Source organism: Brassica rapa, chromosome A05 (genome assembly GCF_000309985.2).
Source record: "Brassica rapa cultivar Chiifu-401-42 chromosome A05, CAAS_Brap_v3.01, whole genome shotgun sequence".
Classification (NCBI taxonomy): domain Eukaryota; kingdom Viridiplantae; phylum Streptophyta; class Magnoliopsida; order Brassicales; family Brassicaceae; genus Brassica; species Brassica rapa.
Genome location: NC_024799.2, coordinates 14,522,590 through 14,544,059, shown reverse-complemented (window position 1 = coordinate 14,544,059; position 21,470 = coordinate 14,522,590). Strand labels below are relative to the sequence as shown.

At 39.0% G+C, this 21,470-nt stretch overlaps 1 protein-coding gene, 2 long non-coding RNA genes and 1 other non-coding gene across 4 annotated transcripts; 2 read left to right on the top strand and 2 right to left on the bottom strand.

Moving 5' to 3' along the window:
* Nucleotides 1-1,960: 1,960 nt before the first annotated feature.
* LOC103868803 lies at nt 1,961-2,836 on the bottom strand. Its single transcript, XR_004458603.1, has 2 exons — nt 2,761-2,836; nt 1,961-2,676 (listed from the first exon to the last, which is right to left on the bottom strand). It is a non-coding gene; the product is annotated as an uncharacterized LOC103868803 (long non-coding RNA).
* A 3,252-nt stretch (nt 2,837-6,088) lies between these two features.
* Nucleotides 6,089-9,425, top strand: LOC103868800. The gene is made up of 2 exons (XR_633026.3): nt 6,089-9,014; nt 9,114-9,425. It is a non-coding gene; the product is annotated as an uncharacterized LOC103868800 (long non-coding RNA).
* A 3,922-nt stretch (nt 9,426-13,347) lies between these two features.
* On the bottom strand, nt 13,348-13,455 carry LOC117134464. Its single transcript, XR_004458649.1, has one exon. It is a non-coding gene; the product is annotated as a small nucleolar RNA R71 (small nucleolar RNA).
* A 3,842-nt stretch (nt 13,456-17,297) lies between these two features.
* LOC117134358 lies at nt 17,298-17,719 on the top strand. The gene is made up of 2 exons (XM_033292645.1): nt 17,298-17,313; nt 17,376-17,719. Exons 1-2 carry the CDS (start codon nt 17,298-17,300, stop codon nt 17,717-17,719), a joined length of 360 nt encoding a protein of 119 aa, XP_033148536.1.
* The last annotated feature ends 3,751 nt before the right edge of the window (nt 17,720-21,470 follow it).

The window sequence follows — 21,470 nt, the reverse complement described above, 5'->3', positions numbered from 1 at the left end:
TCTTCCACTCGTACATCTGCTTCCCATAGTTGTCATAACTTTATGGACGAAGTGGTGATAGATAGAGAACGTATCATCGGAATTCCAGTTGAATTCTTGCTGAAAAAAAAACACAATTAGTAGAAACTTTATATTAAAGATTAAAAATATAAGTAAAAAATTAGATTACTTACCGCAAACTGACGAAACCACAGATGCTGCTTCTCGGTAGGGAAGTCAGTGAAAGTCGGATGTCCCTTGTCGAGGGCCGAGTACATCATACGGTTGATCCATGCGCTGATCCCGTTCCCGGATCGGTTGAACCTAATAAAAAGAACAAATTATTAATAATGAATCAAATTTTAATGAAAAAAAATAAATGTTTAATTACCATGTTTGACCCCGTCCATGTGGATACGGAGTGAGATAGGGAAGATGTCACGACCGGGCTGTCGAACCCGGAGGAGCAGGAGCGGGTGCACCAGCAGGAGCGGGAGGAGCAGGAGCGGGTAATGGAGAGGGAGATGTATGGTAGGAGCTGTGGGGCGAAACGGAATCCTGAATATGGCTGGACGAACCCCGAGACTGGCTCTCCGTACCACCACGACTACGACGCTGTCGAGGCCGGGTCTGATCATCATTAGACCCGTAAATTAAAAAAAAACATATTTAAAAATTAGTTCTAATAATTTTAATAAATAAAAAAAACAGTTTAAATAAACAATAGTTTAAAAAATAGTTTAAAAATAGTTTTTAATCACAAAAATATAAATAGTTTAATAATTACAAAAAATAGTTTTAATAAATAAAAAATAGTTTAATAATTACAAAAAATAGTTTTAATAAATCCCAAAAAATAGTCTAATAATTACAAAAAATAGTTTTAATAATATTTAAAATGTTTAATAAATATAGAAAATAGTTTAATAATTACAAAAAATAGTTTTAATAAATAAAAAATAGTTTAATAATTACAAAAAATAGTTTTAATAATATTAAAAATGTTTAATAAATATAGAAATTTATATTATATATATAAAATACATATATATATATATATATATATATATATATATTTTTTTTAATTGTTTTTTAAAAAAAAATCCCAAATAAAGTTTTTAATCACAAAAAAGTTTTATAGATATTAAAATGTTTAATAAATATATAAATGAATTCCTAATGCAAAAAATAGATTTTATATACAAAAACGTTTTCATATTATATATACATAATTATCTATTAGATTTTTAAAACCACAAAATTAATAAAAACTTAAAAAAAAATTCCAAATCAAGTGAATACCATAATCAAACTCGATTTTACACAATCCTACCATTCACCCTAACAAAAATCTATAAATATCATTCCAAAATCATCAAATCTACTTAAAAACCATACAAATCTAACCTAAGAGAGTGGGATAGGGTTCATACATGAGGATTAGGGTGGAATCGTCGGAAATCGCGAGGGAGAAGAGAGAGTGCGCCGGAAATCGCAAGGGATAAACAAGATGCTCCATAACATCAAAAAATGAGGGAGAAAATATCTTCTCAAGGTTGCACTGAATTACGGCTATGTTAGTCTTCAAATTTTCAATACCTTCAAGAGTCACTGATCTCGTGCATAAATCGCGGAAGAAACCACTTATCCCTGCAATTGCTTCATGAACATTTCGTGGTAATAGTTCCTTGAAGGCAAACGGAAGGAGGCGCTGCATCATTACATGGCAATCGTGGCTTTTCAAGCCAGTAAACTTTCCTTCCTTTGTGTCGATACAGTTACGCAAATTAGATGCGTAACCGTCTGGAAATTCCACATCGTTTGAAATTTAATCAAAGAACGCATCTTTTCAAAACATCATTTTTTTGCCGTATTTCGTTTCTTATACAATTGTAATGCATTCCATTGAGGATTCTTTTTATAGATGATCATAAATCATGAAATAACAAAATTTCAAAAATAATTATAAGTATTCCCTTTAACGTTTATTAAAGTGTATAAGTGTTTCTCTTATGTTGTGTGGTTTTCTTTCATGCAATCGTAAAAGTGTTTGTTATTGCGTAAAACACCAAAGTTTGACTTCATAATCTGGTTAAGACACTTAATGAAGGTTGTATAAGTGTAATTCAATCTGCAAAACGTTATTTTCGGTTAAAAACCCCTAGTTCCTCGGAATTTCCTCGGAATATTCCGCGGGATTTCCGAGGAAATAATGGAATTTCCGAGGAAACCCTTATCTTCCTCAGAATTCCGTCAGAATATTCCAAGGAAATTCCGAGGAAAAATACTCTATAATCAAATCCCTTAATCGACAAGGTCTATTCCGAGGAAATTCCGAGGAAAACCTATCTTCCCTTGGAATTTCCTCGGTATTTCTATTAAAAAAAAAAAAAGTCGATGCTAGTCTGTTTCCGAGTCATCATCACCAGATGAAGCTGAATCTTGATCTTGGTGAAACTCTCCGATCACTGGTTCATCCTCTACGTGAACGGCGCCTTCCTCCCCGAAGTCGGTTAAATCCAGTACAAGGCCAACTCCAGCTAAATCTTCTGCTGCACTTAAGTTGTCGGATGTGCTTTGTTGTAGTGGGTCTTCCAGCTCAGAACTTCCCTGAACTTGGCCTCTCGGGTTGAGTTTTGTAACAGTAACCCATGGATCATCTCTGTTCCTTACCCGGGGGTACTTGATATAACAAACCTGTAACATTTAAAAAATTATTAGTAAAATTATAAATTAATACACATGATGATGAATCCTTCTGAATAATTAACACTTAATTACCTGATCGGCCTGAGAAGCAAGAATGAAATGATCATAATATTGCAGCTTTCGCCTCGAATTTACTGATGTAACACCAAATGCATCTGTTCTCACACCTCGATCTGGAGTGTTGTCGTGCCAATCACAATAGAAAACAGTACAGCGCAATCCAACCATGCCCAAATACTTGATTTCCAAAATCTCATGTATGTGTCCGTAGTATACATCATCTCCTGATGCAGAACAAACGCCAGCATCATAAGTCGTACTCGAACGTCTCCTCTTCTGAGTTGTGAATGCATATCCTCGAGTACAAAATCTCGGATATGACTTCACAACAAAGTTTGGTCCAACGACCATCTCGCGTATCTAATTGTCAAATGTTTCACCTCTGGCCAAACCAGCAGACACCTATTAATAGCACATATATATGTTATATCAATAAATGTGAATTAGTATAAATATGTGATAAATGATATTTTAATTTGTTTAAAGCACTCACATAAGTAAACATCCATCCAGCAAATTCTCTCTGCTTCATTTCTTCTAGTTCGTCATCTGTGGCGTATCTATATTCGAACCGCTTTTCTGCCATGAAAATCATGTACATATGATGACAATAATGTAATTAATTAAGATTTAAATTTCAACTTGTTAAAATAAAAATTTGTAAGCTAATTTATTTACCTCTCATATTGAAGAACATCTTCGCAGTTGGTGAGCAAATATGTTTGCAAATGACTGTGCTCCTGCTCAGTAAGTCGACGGTCCTTTGGTTTTCCGCTAAGTCATCCAATGTATGTGAAAATGTCTGGAACCGTAACATGATATGTTGCCCGTTCGCCTCTATCATCATGCCGAGCAGGTCTTCTGTTTTTGGTCTGAACTTCTGCTGGAAAGTAGTACTCGGCAAAGTTTGAAGTTTCTTCATTGATCATCTGTGCGACTATAGAACCTTTCACCCTACTTAAATTTTTCACCATCTTCTTCAAATGGAACATATACCGCTCATACAGATACATTCATCTATACTGCACAGGACCACCAAGTTCCAATTCTCTTACCAGGTGAATAACAAGATGCTCCATAACATCAAAAAATGAGGGAGGAAATATCTTCTCAAGGTTGAACTGAATCACGGCTATGTTAGTCTTCAAATTTTCAATACCTTCAAGAGTCACTGATCTCGTGCATAAATCGTGCATAAATCGCGGAAGAAACCACTTATCCCTGCAATTGCTTCATGAATATTTCGTGGTAATAGTTCCTTGAAGGCAAACGGAAGGAGGCGCTGCATCATTACATGGCAATCGTGGCTTTTCAAGTCAGTAAACTTTCCTTCCTTTCTGTCGATACAGTTACGCAAATGAGATGCGTAACCGTCTGGAAATTCCACATCATTTGAAATCCAATCAAAGAACGCATCTTTTCCCGCTGCATCAAGTCGGTATATGGGAAAAGGAGCCCTACCATTCTCATCAACATGAAGTTCTGAACGAGCACATATATCGACTAAATCCAGTCTTGACTTCAAATTATCCTTTGTTTTACCTTGAACATTAAGGATCGTGTTCATGAGATTGTCAAAAAAGTTCTTCTCAATATGCATGACATCTAAATTATGCCTTAGTAGATGATCCTCCCAGTATGGCAAATCCCAGAAAATACTTTTTTTGTGCCAGTTATGTAGGTCTCCAACACCATCTACCAGAAAACGCTCATGTCCACCAACGTCTGGTGTCCTTTTTGCATCAAAATCTCTAAGTTGTGTCTTCAAATCTTTCCCACAAATTTTCGGAGGTGGACTGTCAAACACCCTCTTGTTCTTCGTAAACAAATTCCTACTTCTACGATATGGATGATCTGGTGGTAGGAATCTCCTGTGACAGTCAAACCAACACGTTTTCCTTTCGTGTTTTAGTTGGAAAGCATCAGTGTTATCTTGACAATATGGACATGATAGCCTTCCATGCGTTGTCCATCCAGATAACATGCCATATGCTGGAAAATCACTTATTGTCCACATTAGTACTGCCCGCATTTGAAAGTTTTCTTTATACGAAACATTGTATGTTTCAGCACCTTGAGCCCATAGTTGTTGCAACTCATATATTAGTGGCTGAAGAAACACATCAAGTGATCTCTTAGGATGCTCTAGTCCGGGAACGAGAATCGAGAGAAACAAAAACTCTCGTCGCAAACACAAGTTTGGGGGTAGGTTGTATGGTGTAAGAATGACTGGCCGTAGAGAATACTGTCTTCCACTCTTGCCAAACGTGCTGAAACCATCAGTACATAATCCAAGGTAGACATTTCTTCTCTCATACGCAAAGTCGGGATACTTTGATTGGAAATGCTTCCACGCTTTTGCATCTGAAGGATGTCTGATCTCACCATTTGTTGAGTGCTCCGCATGCCATCTCATTGGTTGCGCTGTGTGTTCAGACAGATACAACCTCTGCAACCTTTCCGTCAAAGGCAAATACCACATCCTTTTATATGGCACTGGAACTCTTCCACTCGTATCTTTATAACGAGGCTTCCCACAAAATTTGCATGTAACCCGCTGTTCATCCGCCCTCCAATAAATCATGCAGTTGTCGCTGCATACATCTATTACCTGATACGATAAACCAAGACCAGCTACGAGTTTCTGAACCTCGTAGTATGAACCAGGAGCTACATTATCCTCGGGTAGAATACCTTTTACAAAATCAGCAATCGCATCCACACAGTCTTCAGCCAAATTATAATCTGTTTTAATGCCCATCAATCTTGTAGCAGATGATAAAGCTGAATGACCATCTCTGCAACCTTCGTACAATGGTTGCTTTCCAGCATCCAACATATCATAAAATCTCCTAGCTTCTGCATTGGGTAAATCTTCCCCTCTAAAATGATCATTTACCATCTGCTCAGTACCTACACCATAATCTACATCCGTTCTAATTGGTTCTTCTAATCTAACCGCTGGCTGAGGTTCGCTAGTACTACCATGTTCATAATCAGTTTCCCCGTGATGATACCAAATTTTGTAACTTCGTGTAAACCCACTCAAATATAGATGAGTCCAAACATCCTACTCTTTAATAACCTTTCTATTTTTACAATTAGAGCAAGGACATCTTAACATACATGTTTTTGCTTCCGGTTGTCGGTGAACTAACCCCATGAATTCGGTTATACCTCGTTGGTATTCTTCCGTAAGCAATCTCGTGTTCGGATCCAAATGAGGTCGATCGATCCAAGAACGAAAATAATTTGAAGAAGACATGTTTTTTATGAATCAAATTCGTGTGTAAAGAGAGTAAGAGGGAGGATGAAGATATGGAGTGAATGAAGAGGAAGAGGGGTGCTTGTATTTATAGTTGAAATCCTGCCGACACACCGAGGAAATTCCGACGGAATTCCGATGCCAACGTCTAGTTCGTCGGAATTTCCTCGGAATTTTTAAAATCCCCCAACGGCTCTCTAACGGCTATAATATATCCTCGGAATTCATCGGTTTTTTCCGAGGAATACAATTTTCCTCGGTATTCCATAAGAATATTCCGACGGATTGATATTTCCTTGGAATTCTGTCGGTATATTCTGAGGAAATTCCGAGGAAACCAAATTTTGTGTTTCCTCGGAATATCCTCGGAAATTCCTCGGAATATTCCGAGGATTTCATTTTCCGTCGAAATGTCCGTCAGAATACCGTTGTTTTCTTGTAGTGTAAAAAACAAAAAATCTATAGGCATAGAAAAAATATTCGAGAAAGAAGCTAATCTTTGGTGAAGAAAAATGTCCTTTTCTAATTACAAATAGCAACCAAAATTGAGGTGTTAACATAAATATCAAAAATTGGGCAAGTGATAGCGTCCAAATTGCATCATCCAGAACAACTGTGCAGTTTTAATAGTAACAAAAACATATAGATATATAGATATGTAGAGATTTTTGTTACTTTAATTACGATCAGCTTGTAAATATTCGGAGCCATATTCATTTTTCTGTTGGTTTAGGTACTTGAAATTTCAAAAACCAATAAAATAGGATATCAAAGCGAGAAGTAGTTAGTAGCGCATTTATTTATATAAATGTCTATTTTTATCTTTTAATTTCAACCACTGAATTAAACATGATCTAATTTGATAGGTAGGACTCATCTACAAATTTTAGTTATCTTATCCTTCTCGCGTTAACCAGCGTCATTTGAAGCTAGAGAATCAATTTATTAGTCAATAAAATTCAAGATGAAAAAAAAAGTATTAAAATAGTAGAAATATATTTTAAATATTTAAATTGTTCACAACTAAAAATAATATAAACTTTCATTATCTTATTATTTTTTACTATTTTATACTATTTCATTTACGAATTATATATTTATTTTACAATTAAAATCATAACATAACCAAATAAGAAGATGAAACTATAGCACAAATATATAATCTAAACCAAAAACCTCCACAATCACAGAGAAGCAAAAATGCCATAGTAATACAATAAAGGCCTGGAACTGAAAGTCAAGAACGAAGACTAACTTACCTCACCTTACCATAGATTGTCTTGACTAGAACAAGCAGATATCATAAAAAGGGTAGAAAGATAAATTTGAGACATGCCATCAATCACCAATGCAAAAAAAACAAGAAAACAGATTATAGGAAGAATAACACCTGAAGGCCAAGGTCACCACGAAGGAGGAAGACACGCGCCTAAAGCACCGGAAGCACAACCACCAGCTAAAAGGTAAGAAGCACCGTATAAACTAAATAATCACAGAGAAGCACTAGTAGAAATATTGGCTATAGCTACGACATAGCTACGAAATTTTCGTAGCAAATTCTAAAAAAGCTATGAAAAAGCTACGAAATCAAAAACGTAGCTTTTCGTGTGTTAATCGTAGCAAAAAAGCTACGAAATTGCTACGGAAAAAAACATAGCAAGATATAGCTATGATTTTGCTACGAAGATTTCGTGGCAAAATAGATACGAAACAAACCGTAGCAAAAATCATGACTAACTATAAAAAAAATATCTTTTAGCTACGATTTTTGCCACTAAAAAATTCATAGCTATTTAAAACCCTATACCCTAAACATGTTTTTAACCCCATAAACTCTAAAAGTAAATCTTAAATTCTAATCCTCATATTATATCTCAAAATCTTAAACCTAAACTCAAATTTAATTACTTTAAAAATCTAATATCAAATTTTAAATCAAAACTCAAACACTATATTTCAAACTCTAAACTCTATATATTACTCTATATTCCAAATCATGAATCTAAACACTAAATATACTTTTTCAAAGTTAAACAACAAATCTAAAACTAAAACTCAAAAGTTAATCTTTTTAAAAAAAAATTAATTCCAAAATTTAAATCTAAACTTCAAACACTACACTCCAAACCTTACACTCTAACCCTAAACCTTATACCCCAAATCATAAAACCCAAATACTAATTTTAACATTTCAAATTTAAACATCAAAACTTAAACATAAACTACTAATCTAAAATTTTCAAATTCTAAATTACAAATCATTGAATCATACTTGTATAGTTAAAATAGTTTAATCTTACCATTTACATTTAATAACTTTAACATTTACTATGAACCATAATTTTAAATTTTAATTCTAAGCTCTATCTATCTAAACTGTAAACTCCATTCACTAAACTATAAACACTAATCATGAAAATAACTATTAACCATTATATTTTTATTTTTAACTAAATATAAAATATAAAACCAAAACTTTATATTCCAAGTCTTGTTAAATATGGAGATGGCTAAAGTTTTTTGGATTAACATATTAATGTACTGCCTTATTCAAATCCAGACAATTTAATAATATAAATTTCTTTAACTTATCTTATCCTCTAACTTTCTTCTCATTGGTCCAAATGTTATGGCAAGGATCATCATCTCAACTATTGATAAATTTAAATCAATGGCCACACTTCACTATTGCTTTCATTTTCTTTTCTTCTCTTTTCGTTTCAGATCTGAGACATTCATTATCCCAAGTCCCAACCATCTCTCTTTGTGCACATCTTCTGTTCTTCTTTTCTCTACGCCATTACAATGTCTTCATCTCTTTCTTCTATTCGTCTCCTCCTCTGCCTCTCTCATCCGTGAAGTCACCAAGAATCGTGAGGCCTCATCTCCTCCTCTATCTCTATCCTCCGTGAAGTCACCGTGACGCCTCTTTCCTCCATGACATCTCTTCTTCATGACGCCTCTTTTCTTCCTCTGTCGCTCTCCGTGAAGTCTCCACCCCGTAAGCTTCCTCTCATTTGTAACGTCTTTCTTCATTTGGTCAAAGTTGGATTTTGAATCTGATTTTGTTAGTGGGCCCTTAATAGAATGTTTCGTGCAGGAGAATCTGGGAATGCTTAGAGAAGACAGAAAAAAGTGGCGTCGGAAAAGACCGAGGAGAAGACGACAGGAGCTACGCCGGATATGGTCGAGGAGCTGGCCGGAGAGAAGAGAAACGAAGAGGATTGGACGGACATTAGGTTTAATTTGGCTTTAGCCTTTTTGGTTTAGTTTCTTAAACCACTTTAATTTGTAAATGTAAATCGATTTAATTTGTATATCAATTCTCGTTTAATATTTTTACACTAGATTTTCACCCGCACAACCGTGCGGGTATATATTTTAATATTTATATATATAGATATTTGTTTTACATAATTATTATGTATTTTTAATGTTACTCATATTTTAAAATGTTTGTATAATTATGCCAAATATAATAATTTTATAGTTTTCATGCTGTAAATTAAAATCATCACATATATATGTTGCTTATTATATATTTATCCTATTGAATTAGCGTTTGATTACTAAACTAAATTTTTTAATGCATGAAACAACATATATGAAAACAATTTTGTATTTAATTTATTATAATCATGATCCTTAATTCAAATCGCTAGATTTTTTTAGTAATTTTTAATGTTTATTAATTTTATATAACAAATTACTGTACATTAAAAAGTTTAAGATCAGTTAAATTTTTATATAGTTTACTACTATTAACCCGTTGTACCAACATATTATATTTTCAGCATAAATATTTTATATTTATGAAAATAAAATATGTTAACTTATCAATTTAAAATAATTTTATCATATTTTGTTCAATATAACGTTTGTATTTTAAAATGATAGATATTATTATAAAATTTAAAAAATAGGATATAATTTTATTCTTTTAGTAACATTTAATTACTAATTACAAAATTAGTTTAAAATATTTATATTCAATTTATGACAATTAAGATCTTAGTATAATCTTTTTAAGAGATTTGTTAGAATTTTAAATTTTTTTTAAAAAAATAAAAGATATAAAAGATATTATGATTAAAGTAGTTAAAAATATTATATATATTAGCATTAGTGATATACATTTAATAGAAAATTTAAATGATGGTCTAACTAAAAATATCACTCATCAAAAAATCATGATTTTTATTTTATTAGAAAACAAATTTGAAAAAATTAAAACAGAAATAAATATTTATTTCTATCAAAATCTTTAAAAATTATTAGTAAATGTATTTTTGAAATGAATTAATTTTATTTTATTTAAATTTTCGTTTATAAACCAAAACTATATTCAAATTTAATTTCTAAATATATTTTATGATAATTTAAATTAAAACTAACTAATTTTTGAAGGTAAATTTTAAAAGATTCTAAGAAGATTTTAAAAAGATTTTGTCAGAACATTTAAATATATTCATTTGTATTTCAAATAAAAAGATAAAAATATTAAAAGATATAATAATAAACTTATGTAAAATATGATATTTTGTTGGAATGGTCCAAACTAAAAAAATCACACATGAAAAGAAGTCATGACTTCAGTTTTAATATATAAGATTTACAAAAATTATTATTATTTTTTCTTCTAATTTGATTTATTTTTTTAGAAAGCCACGGTTTTAGCTACAGTCTGTTTCGTAGCAAAAACAGATACGTAATATTTTGTGGCAAAACATGGCTTATTTGCTACGAATTCATCGTCTCAAAGGCGTAGCTTTTTGCTTCGACTTTTGCTACGATTTTTTTCTGCTACGATCGTATATTTTCGTAGCATTTTCGTAGCAAGAACTCATATAGCTACGAAATGTGTCCCATAGCTACGAAAATGCACCGTGGCTATGACCGTTTTTTTACTAGTGAAGGCGCCCATGCCAGCGAAGAACCACAAAGCTCTGCCCACCTATACCAAGGAAGGCAGGGGAAGAAGAGAAACAACTTGAGAGGGAGGGAGAATAGAAGCAAACCTTGAGACCAGAAACAACTTTCTAAGCCAACAAAGCATACACAGAGAAAACACTATCCAAAACTAGAGTAGCAAACATGGTGAAAAAGAGAGCCACCAGAGACGCGTGCAGGGATGCAAGCTACAACGAGATGAGAAAACAGAGAGGGGAGGGGAAATAAAACAAAACAAGCAAACCATGGAGCCGTCCTCGAGCTATGAAAGAGAGCATAGAAGTCAGATCACCAAACACCAGATCTTTAAAACCAAGACGAGTAAGGACTAACGACGACAAGAGAACGACGAGGAAGACAACATCAAAGACGACTAACTCTAACCCAAAAAAAAGAGAAGGAGTCCTTAACGTTAGTCAAAATCTAAAGAAGAAGAGGAGCAGCCAATATTGACCGGAACAGTCTCCAACGCTGTGAGAAACGCACAACTGGGAACTAATATATGGTGTTTTTAATACCATTATATGTGTTCTTTGAGTTAATTCTCAGTCTTAATTCGTGCTTATTTGATATCATTCCAGGTTTGGAGCAGGTGAAAGAGTGAAGATGAGAGTGCCATGAAGGAAGATGCCATTTTGGAATATCTAATGAAGAACAGCCAGTCAGATCAATCCGAAGGTTGTTCCCAAAGAGAGCAAGCGACTGACTATTCCCGACTATTAAGGAAACATCCAAGATTTCAAGGGTTTGCCCTAGATTTTCTCTCCTTTCTCTTTACCACTGGCGCCTCCATATAAAATGCATATGCTATCATTTCTATTTTTGTACGCCAGTTTTACAAGAGACCTAGAACGGTTTTTGGATTGAGCAACTTGTAAGGGAGAAGGCTTCATCTCTCATTTTTACGAGAAGATCATCCTGAACCCTTGTCTTTCTACTTTATTTTATAAGTAGTATTATTCAAAAATCATGTCTGTGTCATCTTGCACTATGATTGAGTAGTCGGCTAAGCTTGCTTAGGGTTTTAGGGTGTCAATCGCATGAGCTAAATGCAAATAAGTGATTTTAATTGTTCTTCATTCATCTTACTACTTGCATTGAATTGATCACTTAATGTTTGATCTCTAGTTTAATCACCTAGCTAACCGCTTAGGATAAATTGACATATATTGAATGAGCTTCATATCCCTAATCAGCGAGAGTAGATATTAGGGTATTAAGTGAACTAAATGGACCTGATCTCTAAGGCTTGCTATCGCGTCTTGTTCCAAGTGAGAGCTTAGGACTTAAGACCGATCAGCAAAGGGAACGAGTCCACGATAGTGGATTGTTCTAACTGAGTGATCCGAGTTCTAGACTGCACCTCATTGCACTTGAATAGTTGTTTGGTTCCGCATTGCCACCCGATAAACAACCCTAAGCCGGCTTTCATTTAAATCGAATTTGAATCTCTAAGTCTTCTAGTTACTTGCTTCACAACTTATTTTAAAACCCCACTTGTTTCCCAGCTTAATATTGAATCATAAGAGTAAAGAGTAAACTGGTCCTCTCGATTGAATCTCAAATATTACAATTACCAATGTTAACTTGACAGTAGCAAGGATTCATTTTTAGTGTAACAAGTTTTGGCGCCGTTGCGACGGGGACCAGGCTTTTACCTTTATTTTTTGGTTTAATATTTAGTCTGAGATATCTAACTTGCTTTTAATTCTTTGCTGGCACAGATGATCCAAGTGCATGACCAGTAGACATACTCGGAGCAACGCACAAGGACCACTACATCAACTGACCAACGACAAACTCGCAAGATTAGAAAGACAGAACCGTCAACAGCCGAGAACAACCGACACCAACATGGTTGATCACGGCAATCATGATGACCTCACTGCTGCATTGGCAATCATTCAACAACAAATGCAGACTCAGCAACAACAGATGTTGCAGATGCAGCAGACCATCCAAAATCAGCAACAAGTTGCTCAAGAAGCAGCTGAGAACGCCGCGCGAGAAGAGCGTGATGCTCCTATTGGGGAGTAGAACCTTCCGTAGAACTTTGCTACTAACCGCTCCCCCATCAACCCTCCTCCTTGCACCCGGCAAGACGATGAGATCAAACCTGCACTGATAAGTCTTGTACAGAAGAGCACGTTCAGTGGTCTCACTACTGACATCCCAATGGACCACATCGAAGCCTTTGAGAGAATCTGCAATTTCTCTCGCTCTAACGGAGTGCCACCAGACTATGTCAAATGCATGATGTTCCCATTCTCTCTTGAAGGGAAAGCTTCTCGCTGGCTCCAATCTCTACCGACCGGTTCTCTTACCTCATGGGACCAGGTCCGATCAGCGTTCCTGAGCCACTTCTACACGAAGTCTATAACCGCGGCTTTACGGCACATGATCTCCAATTTCAAGCAGAAGTCCGATGAACCTTTTCATGAAGCTTGGGAGAGGTACAAGGAGTACCAGAGAGAGTGCCCACACCATGGGTTTGATGATGACTATATATTGGAGGTGTTCTATGATGGAGTGAGCTATGAGTTTTGAAACACCCTTGATTCTTCGAGTAATGGAGATTTCATGACTCAAACCACACCTGGTGCGTTCGAGCTGATTGAGAACATGGCTTCAAGTCCACTAAACAAGAACAAGGAGCATGACCGCTCGAAGAGTGTGAACATCATAGATGATCTCGCTGCAAAGGTGGACCAACTGCTTAAGGGAAACCAAAGCCAAGTGTTCATAATGGAAGAAGCAGCTCCTAAGAAGAGTGTCGGTGGCCTGGTGTCTGATGCTGAAATATCAGGAGACGATCAGCAAGAGGTGAGCTACGTGAATGTGCAAGGATGGCAGCTCAAAAACTACCACCCAAACCCTAACGTGAGGAACAACCCACAGCTTTTCTGGCCTAAGCAAGACAAACCAGCTGATCCTGCACAGAGTAACCAAGGTCAGTATGTCGGGTATCAAAAGAACTACCAACCCCGGACCTATGTTCTAATCCAACCGCAGAATAATCCACCGCAGATGCAGAAACACCAGAACACTCAGCCAGCTACCTCCGCTCCTGTCGCTGTTCTGCAAGATGAGACAAAAGATATGTTGCAGCAGCTGCTCCAAAGACAACAGCTCCAAGGGAAGGCTCTAAACCAGGTTACTACCGAGATCAATACCAGAATGAACCATATGTTCAGCGATTTGAGCACCAAATACGACAATGTCGCGGGTCATATGAGACATATGGACATTCAGATTGCTCAGATTGCTGAGAGCGTCAAGAGGCAACAAGGTACTCTACCTGGGAAAACCAACAAAAACCCTAAGGAGTGCAATGCGGCTAAGTTGAGAAGTGGAAAGCAATTGTCTGAGCCGGTAAAGAAGAGGTTCACTGCAGCTCAGAAGGGGAAGCAGAAAGAGTCGGAACAACCACCAGCTGATGCCCCAGCAGCTAAGAAGGAGATGGTACCAACAGTTGGAACCAATTTGCCAGGACCAGAACAACCAGCTGAGGCTGTCAACCCGATCCCAGAGCCTGTTCATGCTCGCGAATACACTCCTAAAGTCCCTTACCCTGTTCCAGCAAAGGCTACTCGTAAGGACCGAGAGGAGATGAAGTGCAGAAAGATGCTGGAGGACCTAACCGTTCGACTCCCTTTGATGGATGCGATCAAGATGATGCCCTCTATGCACAGCTTTGTGAAGGGATTGATCTCAGGAAAAATATCAGAGGAGAGCGAATTCATGACTGTCTCTAAGGAGTGCAGCGCGGTGCTTTAGAACAGGTAGATAAAGAAGCGAGAAGACCCTGACAAGTTCGTCCTCTCTGTCCAGATTGGGAAGACAATTTTCTCATGCTCCTTGGTTGATCTGGGATCCAGCGTACATCTCATGCCCTAATCTGTAGCACGACGTCTGGGATACACGCATTTCAAACCAGCTAGTATGTCCTTGGTGTTCGCGGATAGATCAGTTAAGTCCCCGTTTGGTATTCTAGAGGATCTCCATGTAAAAGTCGGGAACACCTCTGTTCCAGCAGACTTTGTAGTTCTAGAGCTAGAAGAGGAATCCAAAGATCCTCTCATCTTAGGAAGACCGTTCCTATGTAATGTTGGAGCCATAATTGATGTGCGGCAAGGGAAGATTGATCTCCATCTGGGGGACATAGTCATGCAGTTCGAGATGGATGAACTGCTGAAGAAGCAGATGCTGGATGGACAGACCTTCGAGGTGAATAAAGGGATTGATCCGCTGAAACCTCGCGAAGGGATGATCGAGGAGATTCTTACAGAAGATACACTCGAGCTTGCACTAGTAAGAGCTGAGGCCGAGCATAGTGTCGAGAACATTGACGCAAATGGGTATGCTAAGATGCTTGACTCCGCAAGGAGTATGGGAAGAATGGTGGCGAGTCTACGTCTGGGGGAAGAGAGTAACAAGGATGAGGACACTCCAACTGGAGCGACCCCTTTACCGAACTCGCCTGTTCCGCCGAACCAACCTGATGATCCCTGGAGCGAGTTGAAGGCTCCCAAGGTTGAGCTAAAACCCCTTCCAAAGGGGCTCAGGTACGCTTTCTTAGGTCCCAAATTCCACTTACCCTGTCATTGTGAACGCTGAACTCCATAATATGGAAACTGCATTGCTTTTGTGTGAGCTTAGGAAGTATCATAAGGCATTAGGATATTCACTAGCTGACATACCTGGCATCTCACCTGATTTATGCATGCATAGAATACACCTAGAAGATGAATCAATGACTTCTGTTTAACATCCGAGGAGGTTAAACCCGAATCTAAAAGATGTTGTTAAGAAAGAGATAATGAAACTTCTTGAAGCGGGTGTGATCTATGCTAAATCTGATAGTAAGTGGGTTAGCCCTGTTCATGTAGTACCTAAGAAAGGTGGGATCACTGTTATCACAAATGAAAAGAATGAATTGATCCGTACTATAACAGTGACAGGACATCGCATGTGCATTGATTTCAGAAAATTAAATGCAGCCACTAGAAAGGATCACTTTCCACTTCCTTTCATTGATCAAATACTTGAGAGTTTGGCTAACCACCTATATTACTGCTTTTTAGATGGTTATTCAGGTTTCTTTCAGATCCCTATCCATCCAAATGATCAGGAGAAGATGATGTTCACATGCCCATACGGAACGTACGCATACAGGAGAATGCCATTCCGCCAGCAACATTTCAGCTCTGCATGATGTCGATCTTTACTGACCTGATTGAAGACATTATGGAGGTTTTCATGGACGATTTCAATGTCTATGGAAGCTCCTTTAGTGTTTGTTTGTCAAACTTGTGTAGGGTACTCAAAAGGTGTGAGGAGAAACATCTGGTGCTCAATTGGGAGAAGTGCCACTTCATGGTCAGAGATGGGATTGTTCTAGGGCATAAGATCTCCGAGAAAGGCATTGAGGTGGATAAAGCAAAGATCGAGGTGATGATGAGCTTGCAACCACCAACAACTGTGAAAGCTATCAGAAGCTTCTTGGGTCATGCAAGGTTTTACAGGAGGTTCATCCAGGATTTCTCAAAAATATGCTCTGCAAGGAGATCAAGTTTGATTTCGACAGCGAGTGCTTAGCTGCATTCCATACGATCAAAGGAGCTCTAGTCAGCGCACCTGTTGTACAACCGCCAGACTGGGATCTCCCTTTTGAGATCATGACTGATGCTAGCGACTTTGTAGTTGGAGCAGTCCTTGGGCAGCGCAAGGATAAGAAACTTCATGTGATCTAATACGCAAGCAAAACCATGGATGAAGCTCAATGCAGATACGCTACAACTGAGAAGGAACTCCTGGCTATTGTTTTTGCATTCGAGAAGTTCAGATCCTACCTGGTGGGATCGAAGGTGATTGTGCAGACAGACCATGCTGCTCTTAAGTACTTGCTCACAAAGAAAGATGCAAAACCGAGGTTGTTGAGGTGGATTCTTCTTCTCCAAGAATTTGATATCGAGATAAAAGACAAAAAGGGAGTCGAGAATGGGGTTGCAGACCACTTGTCCAGAATGAAGATTGAAGATGACACAACTCTTGATGAAGAACACACAGTGGAAAACGTCAACGCGATTGGTCTGCGCTTCGCGGAACAACCCCTGAGCATAACATCCGATTGTTCTCGCGTACCAGAACAACCAGTAGCCGCGATCCAAAAGCAGTACTCTCACCTCTCCTGGTTTGCTGAGATTGCGAACTTCCTAGCTGCTGAAAAGGAACCACTTAAGTTCAGTGGAAACGAGAAGAGAAAATTCTTAAGAGAAGCGAGGCAGTATGTTTGGGATGAAGGATGAACCGTACTTGTACAAACATTGCAAGGATGGCATATTCAGAAGGTGTGTTCCAGAAGCAGATATTCCAGGGATTCTACATCATTGCCATGGTTCCTCTTACGCAGGGTACTTCGCCACATTCAAAACGGTTTCCAAAATCCTCCAAGCAGGTTTCTGGTGGCCAACTATGTTCAGAGATGCTCACGCCTACATAGCTCGATGCGATGCATGCCAGCGACTTGGGATCATCAGCAAAAGGAATGAGATGCCTCAGAATTACATTTTAGAAGTTGAGGTGTTCGACTGGTGTGAAGTCGATTTCATGGGACCATTTCCTCCGTCCTTCAAGAACGAGTACATCCTGGTCGCCGTTGACTATGTCTCCAAGTTGGTAGAAGCAGTGGCGAGTCCCACTAATGATGCAAAAGTGGTGACTAAGATGTTCAGCTCCATCATCTTTTCGATTTGAGGTGCCTAGAGTGGTCATTAGCGATGGCGGAACACACTTCATCAACAAGGCATTTCAGGACCTGTTGAAGAAGAATGGGGGTGAAACACAAGGTGGCTACCGCTTATCATCCCCAAACGAGTAGACAGGTTGAAGTTTCCAACAGGGAGGTCAAGAACATTCTCCAGAAAATTGTCAATACCTCGCGCAAGGACTGGTCGCTTAAGCTGGACGATGCTCTTTGGGCCTATAGAACAGCCTACAAAACGCCGCTAGGGATCACCCTCTATCACCTGGTCTACGGTAAGGCTTGTCATCTTTCTGTCGAGCTCGAATATAAGGCTGCATGGGCGTCAAGTTACTGTATTTCGACATCAAGCCAGCAATAGAGAGGCGCATGATCCAAGTCCATGAGCTGGAATAGATAAGACACCTCGCCTATGAGGGTTCCAAAATTTATATGGAGAAGACCAAAGCCTACCATGACAAGCGAATCATTGCCAGACGTTTCGAACCAAACGATAAGGTCTTGCTCTTCAACTCCAGACTTAGGCTGTTCCCAGGCAAGCTGAAATCTAGATGGTCCAGACCCTTCACCATTAAGGAAGTCCGATGTGACGGAGCTGTTGTGTTGCTGGACAGAAAGTGATACGAGTTCGTTGTCAATGGTCAGCGCATCAAGCATTACCTTGCTGACTCCACTATCGCAGAAGGTGAAGAAATTCTCCTAAGCGATCCCCCATCAGCCTGATCGGCTGAGCCAAGTCAAGCTAATGACTTTAACTAAGCGCTTGGTGGGAGGCAACCCACTGGTGAGTGTATATATTGTTTTCTATAGTCTAGTTTATTTCTTTTCAGATTTAGTTTGTAGGTCAAAAACAAGAAAAACCGAACACTTCCGTCAGAACAGCCGAAAGACTGTTCTTCTAGTAGAACAACCCATCGCCTGTTCTAGGTAAGTGTTCCGGACCCAAAAATAAAAATAGAGAGAAATAATGTAGAGCGGTTAGGGTTTCACCTATTTAAGGCCCCATCCTTCCACTTTCCCCTTTCACTGAGCCGTACACTGCTCCCTCGCTTGCGTTTTTGAAGCCGTCACCAAAACCTAATTCTCACTCTTTTTAAGTGATTCTTGCTTGTAATCCAATTGGATTTTTGAGTTCTCTCTGTTTTTTGCAGTTCATTTGCTCCGATTATCACGGTAAGAGGTTCGGCAATCACCATACAATCGCGATTTCGGTTTGAAAAGCTCACCCTTCTAAACCGCTTGATAGTTCGATTCTTGTTAGAAATAGCTTGATCCGAAATTCCCTTTTGCTGTTAGGGTTGATTTTAGAAGTTGAACTTTTGTCTCTTAGCTCTAGAGAATCGCGGTTTCATTTCCCCTTTGTTTGAGCAAGTTCTGATTTAGACAAAATATTGCATCTTGATATACACTGCTCATATGAATTGTGATTGAGCAAATTTGAAATGGTCTGATTTGGCGAGTTGTTGCTCTGGTTTGTTGAAAGCGGGTTGCATAGAAGGAAAAAGGAATAGTTCCTAAAAGTGGATTAGTTTGATTCCTTTTCCTCTATGCAACCGAGGATGGAACTAATGAAAAACTTTTGTTTGCCTTGCAGATGCCTCGACGCACCAAGCAATCGGCAAATAAAACAAGGAAGACGAACAACACGCCCCCACAGCGAGCACAACAACCAACCTCTCCGCCTCTTACCCATGGCCGCGAGAACAGGAGGACGAGCCAATCAATCTCGATGACCCTTGGCTCTTAGATTTCAATTGTCAAGGGTGGGACAAGGACACAACTAGTCGGTATAACACTCTCCTCAAGGTCGAGCTACTACCTACCCGTTTTTGCCACGCGGACTCTCGTTGAGCTCGATATCAACGAAGATGTGTTCGAGACGCTGCAAGCGATGGGGATCGCTCCCCTTTGTTACGCTACGCACGAGCTCTACCCTGACCTTGTCTGCCAAGTGCTTGCCACTGCCACCATCAGCTATAAGGACTTCTCTGCTCCTTCATGGCTGATGGAGAGTATTGCTCACTATCCCTCGACAAACTCAATGAAATCTATGAGATCGCGAATGAGCCGAGAGGGGTAGCAGTGGCAAAAAAGTTCGCCCCATCAAACATCTTCTGGGACTTCATCGTGACTGGGAACTTCACAACCGGCAAAGCCTACCAGTCGCAGATCAGGAACCCGACACTTAGAGTCATTGCAAAGATCATTTCAAACCTCCTGTTCGCCAAGGATCAGACTTCCAAAGTGACAAACGGGGAGCTGTAAACCTTGTATGCAGGTATTGAGGATGAGAACCGCGCTTCAGGGTATGGCATTCCAATTCAGAAGGTCAAGACGAACTCAGGCTTTCATTTCATCACCATTCTTTGCGAGAGGAGGCTCTGTTTGATGCACGACACGAACAAGAAGGACAGAAGCAGTAGCTTGCTCACGCCGCTGTTCAAGCATTTCAGCATTGATCTCAACAAATACAAGGTGAACACGGAGATTCAGTACCTCGACATCAAGTACCTTATAGCGTGCAACATCATGCGAGATGAGGATACCTACAGCTTCTTCGACAAGGAGGGTACCCAGCTGTTCACCAAGCTGCCTCACCCCGAGATCACCAGGCTCAGCGCGTTCGACAACATACGCTTCCTCTCACCACCCGAGCTCCTATGCACTGATCCTCGTGCTGCTGCACCTGACACGGATATGGAGGATGTCGAGGACATTACTCCAGAAGCTGACCCATCATATGACCTCGGAGAGCTGGCGGATGTGACAGATGATCAGGCTTACCGACGCTGGATGGTTGACTCGCAGCCGAAGAACAACAGTCTCATGCGGAGGATCCTCCATCTCGTTACCGGCGGCTGCATTGGCGGAAGTAACCAGCGACAGTCACCAGCAGAGCAGACTCCACGATCGCACCGTCCAGGAAAGGCGCCTATGGGAACAGGCCCTTCAACTGAGGAGGTTCATCGCTCGCGCAAAAGACGTTCGTTTGATCCGGCCAAGAGCGGCGAGTCCGACTGAGTCCGCAAGGACTATTGTCTATCCATTATTCTATGCATCTGAACTCTTTATTTTTATGCTTTGTGCTGTTATTTGGCTGACCTTGATTTGGTTTCACACCAGGGATGGTGTAAATTAAGTCTGGGGGAAGCACTTGTTGTGTGCTGATACTCTATGTCTTTATTTCTGAGTCAGTCCTTATGTCATTTGGATGTTTTATTGAGTTAGTTTAGGATCGAGTCAGCTAAAACTCTTGTGGAATTAGGACCTTGTGTTGTGATAATCTTTTAACCACCTCGTGCTCTAACATTCTTATCCAGTGACCTTAGCAGTGATGAAAGACTCACACTTGGACCTGGAACACCCCTGACTTATCTCATTTTATTCTTCAGAAGCTCTCAACTGATCAGGTTACGCTGGGTAGACTCAACTCCACCTAACTTGAACCTAATCTTGACTTAATTTCTTCTTACTTCTTTTACCAATCTTGCTGATCCTGAGTGGCTAGCTCATCTTTAGCTAGTCCCCACCTTGCGCCTAAACCTTTATTTTTACCCTCATGCACTCTGTTTTTCAGTGTCATATGTGCAGATATGTGCAAAAGGGTTAGAGAGAAAAGGATCGACGCAGCATCTTACTCGTTAATGCCATACACTCAGAGAAGAGAGATCAAGCATGAAGAGAACAGTCGATGAGACCATGCTCTAACAAGAGAAAGAGAACAGTCGACGAGACAATGCTCTA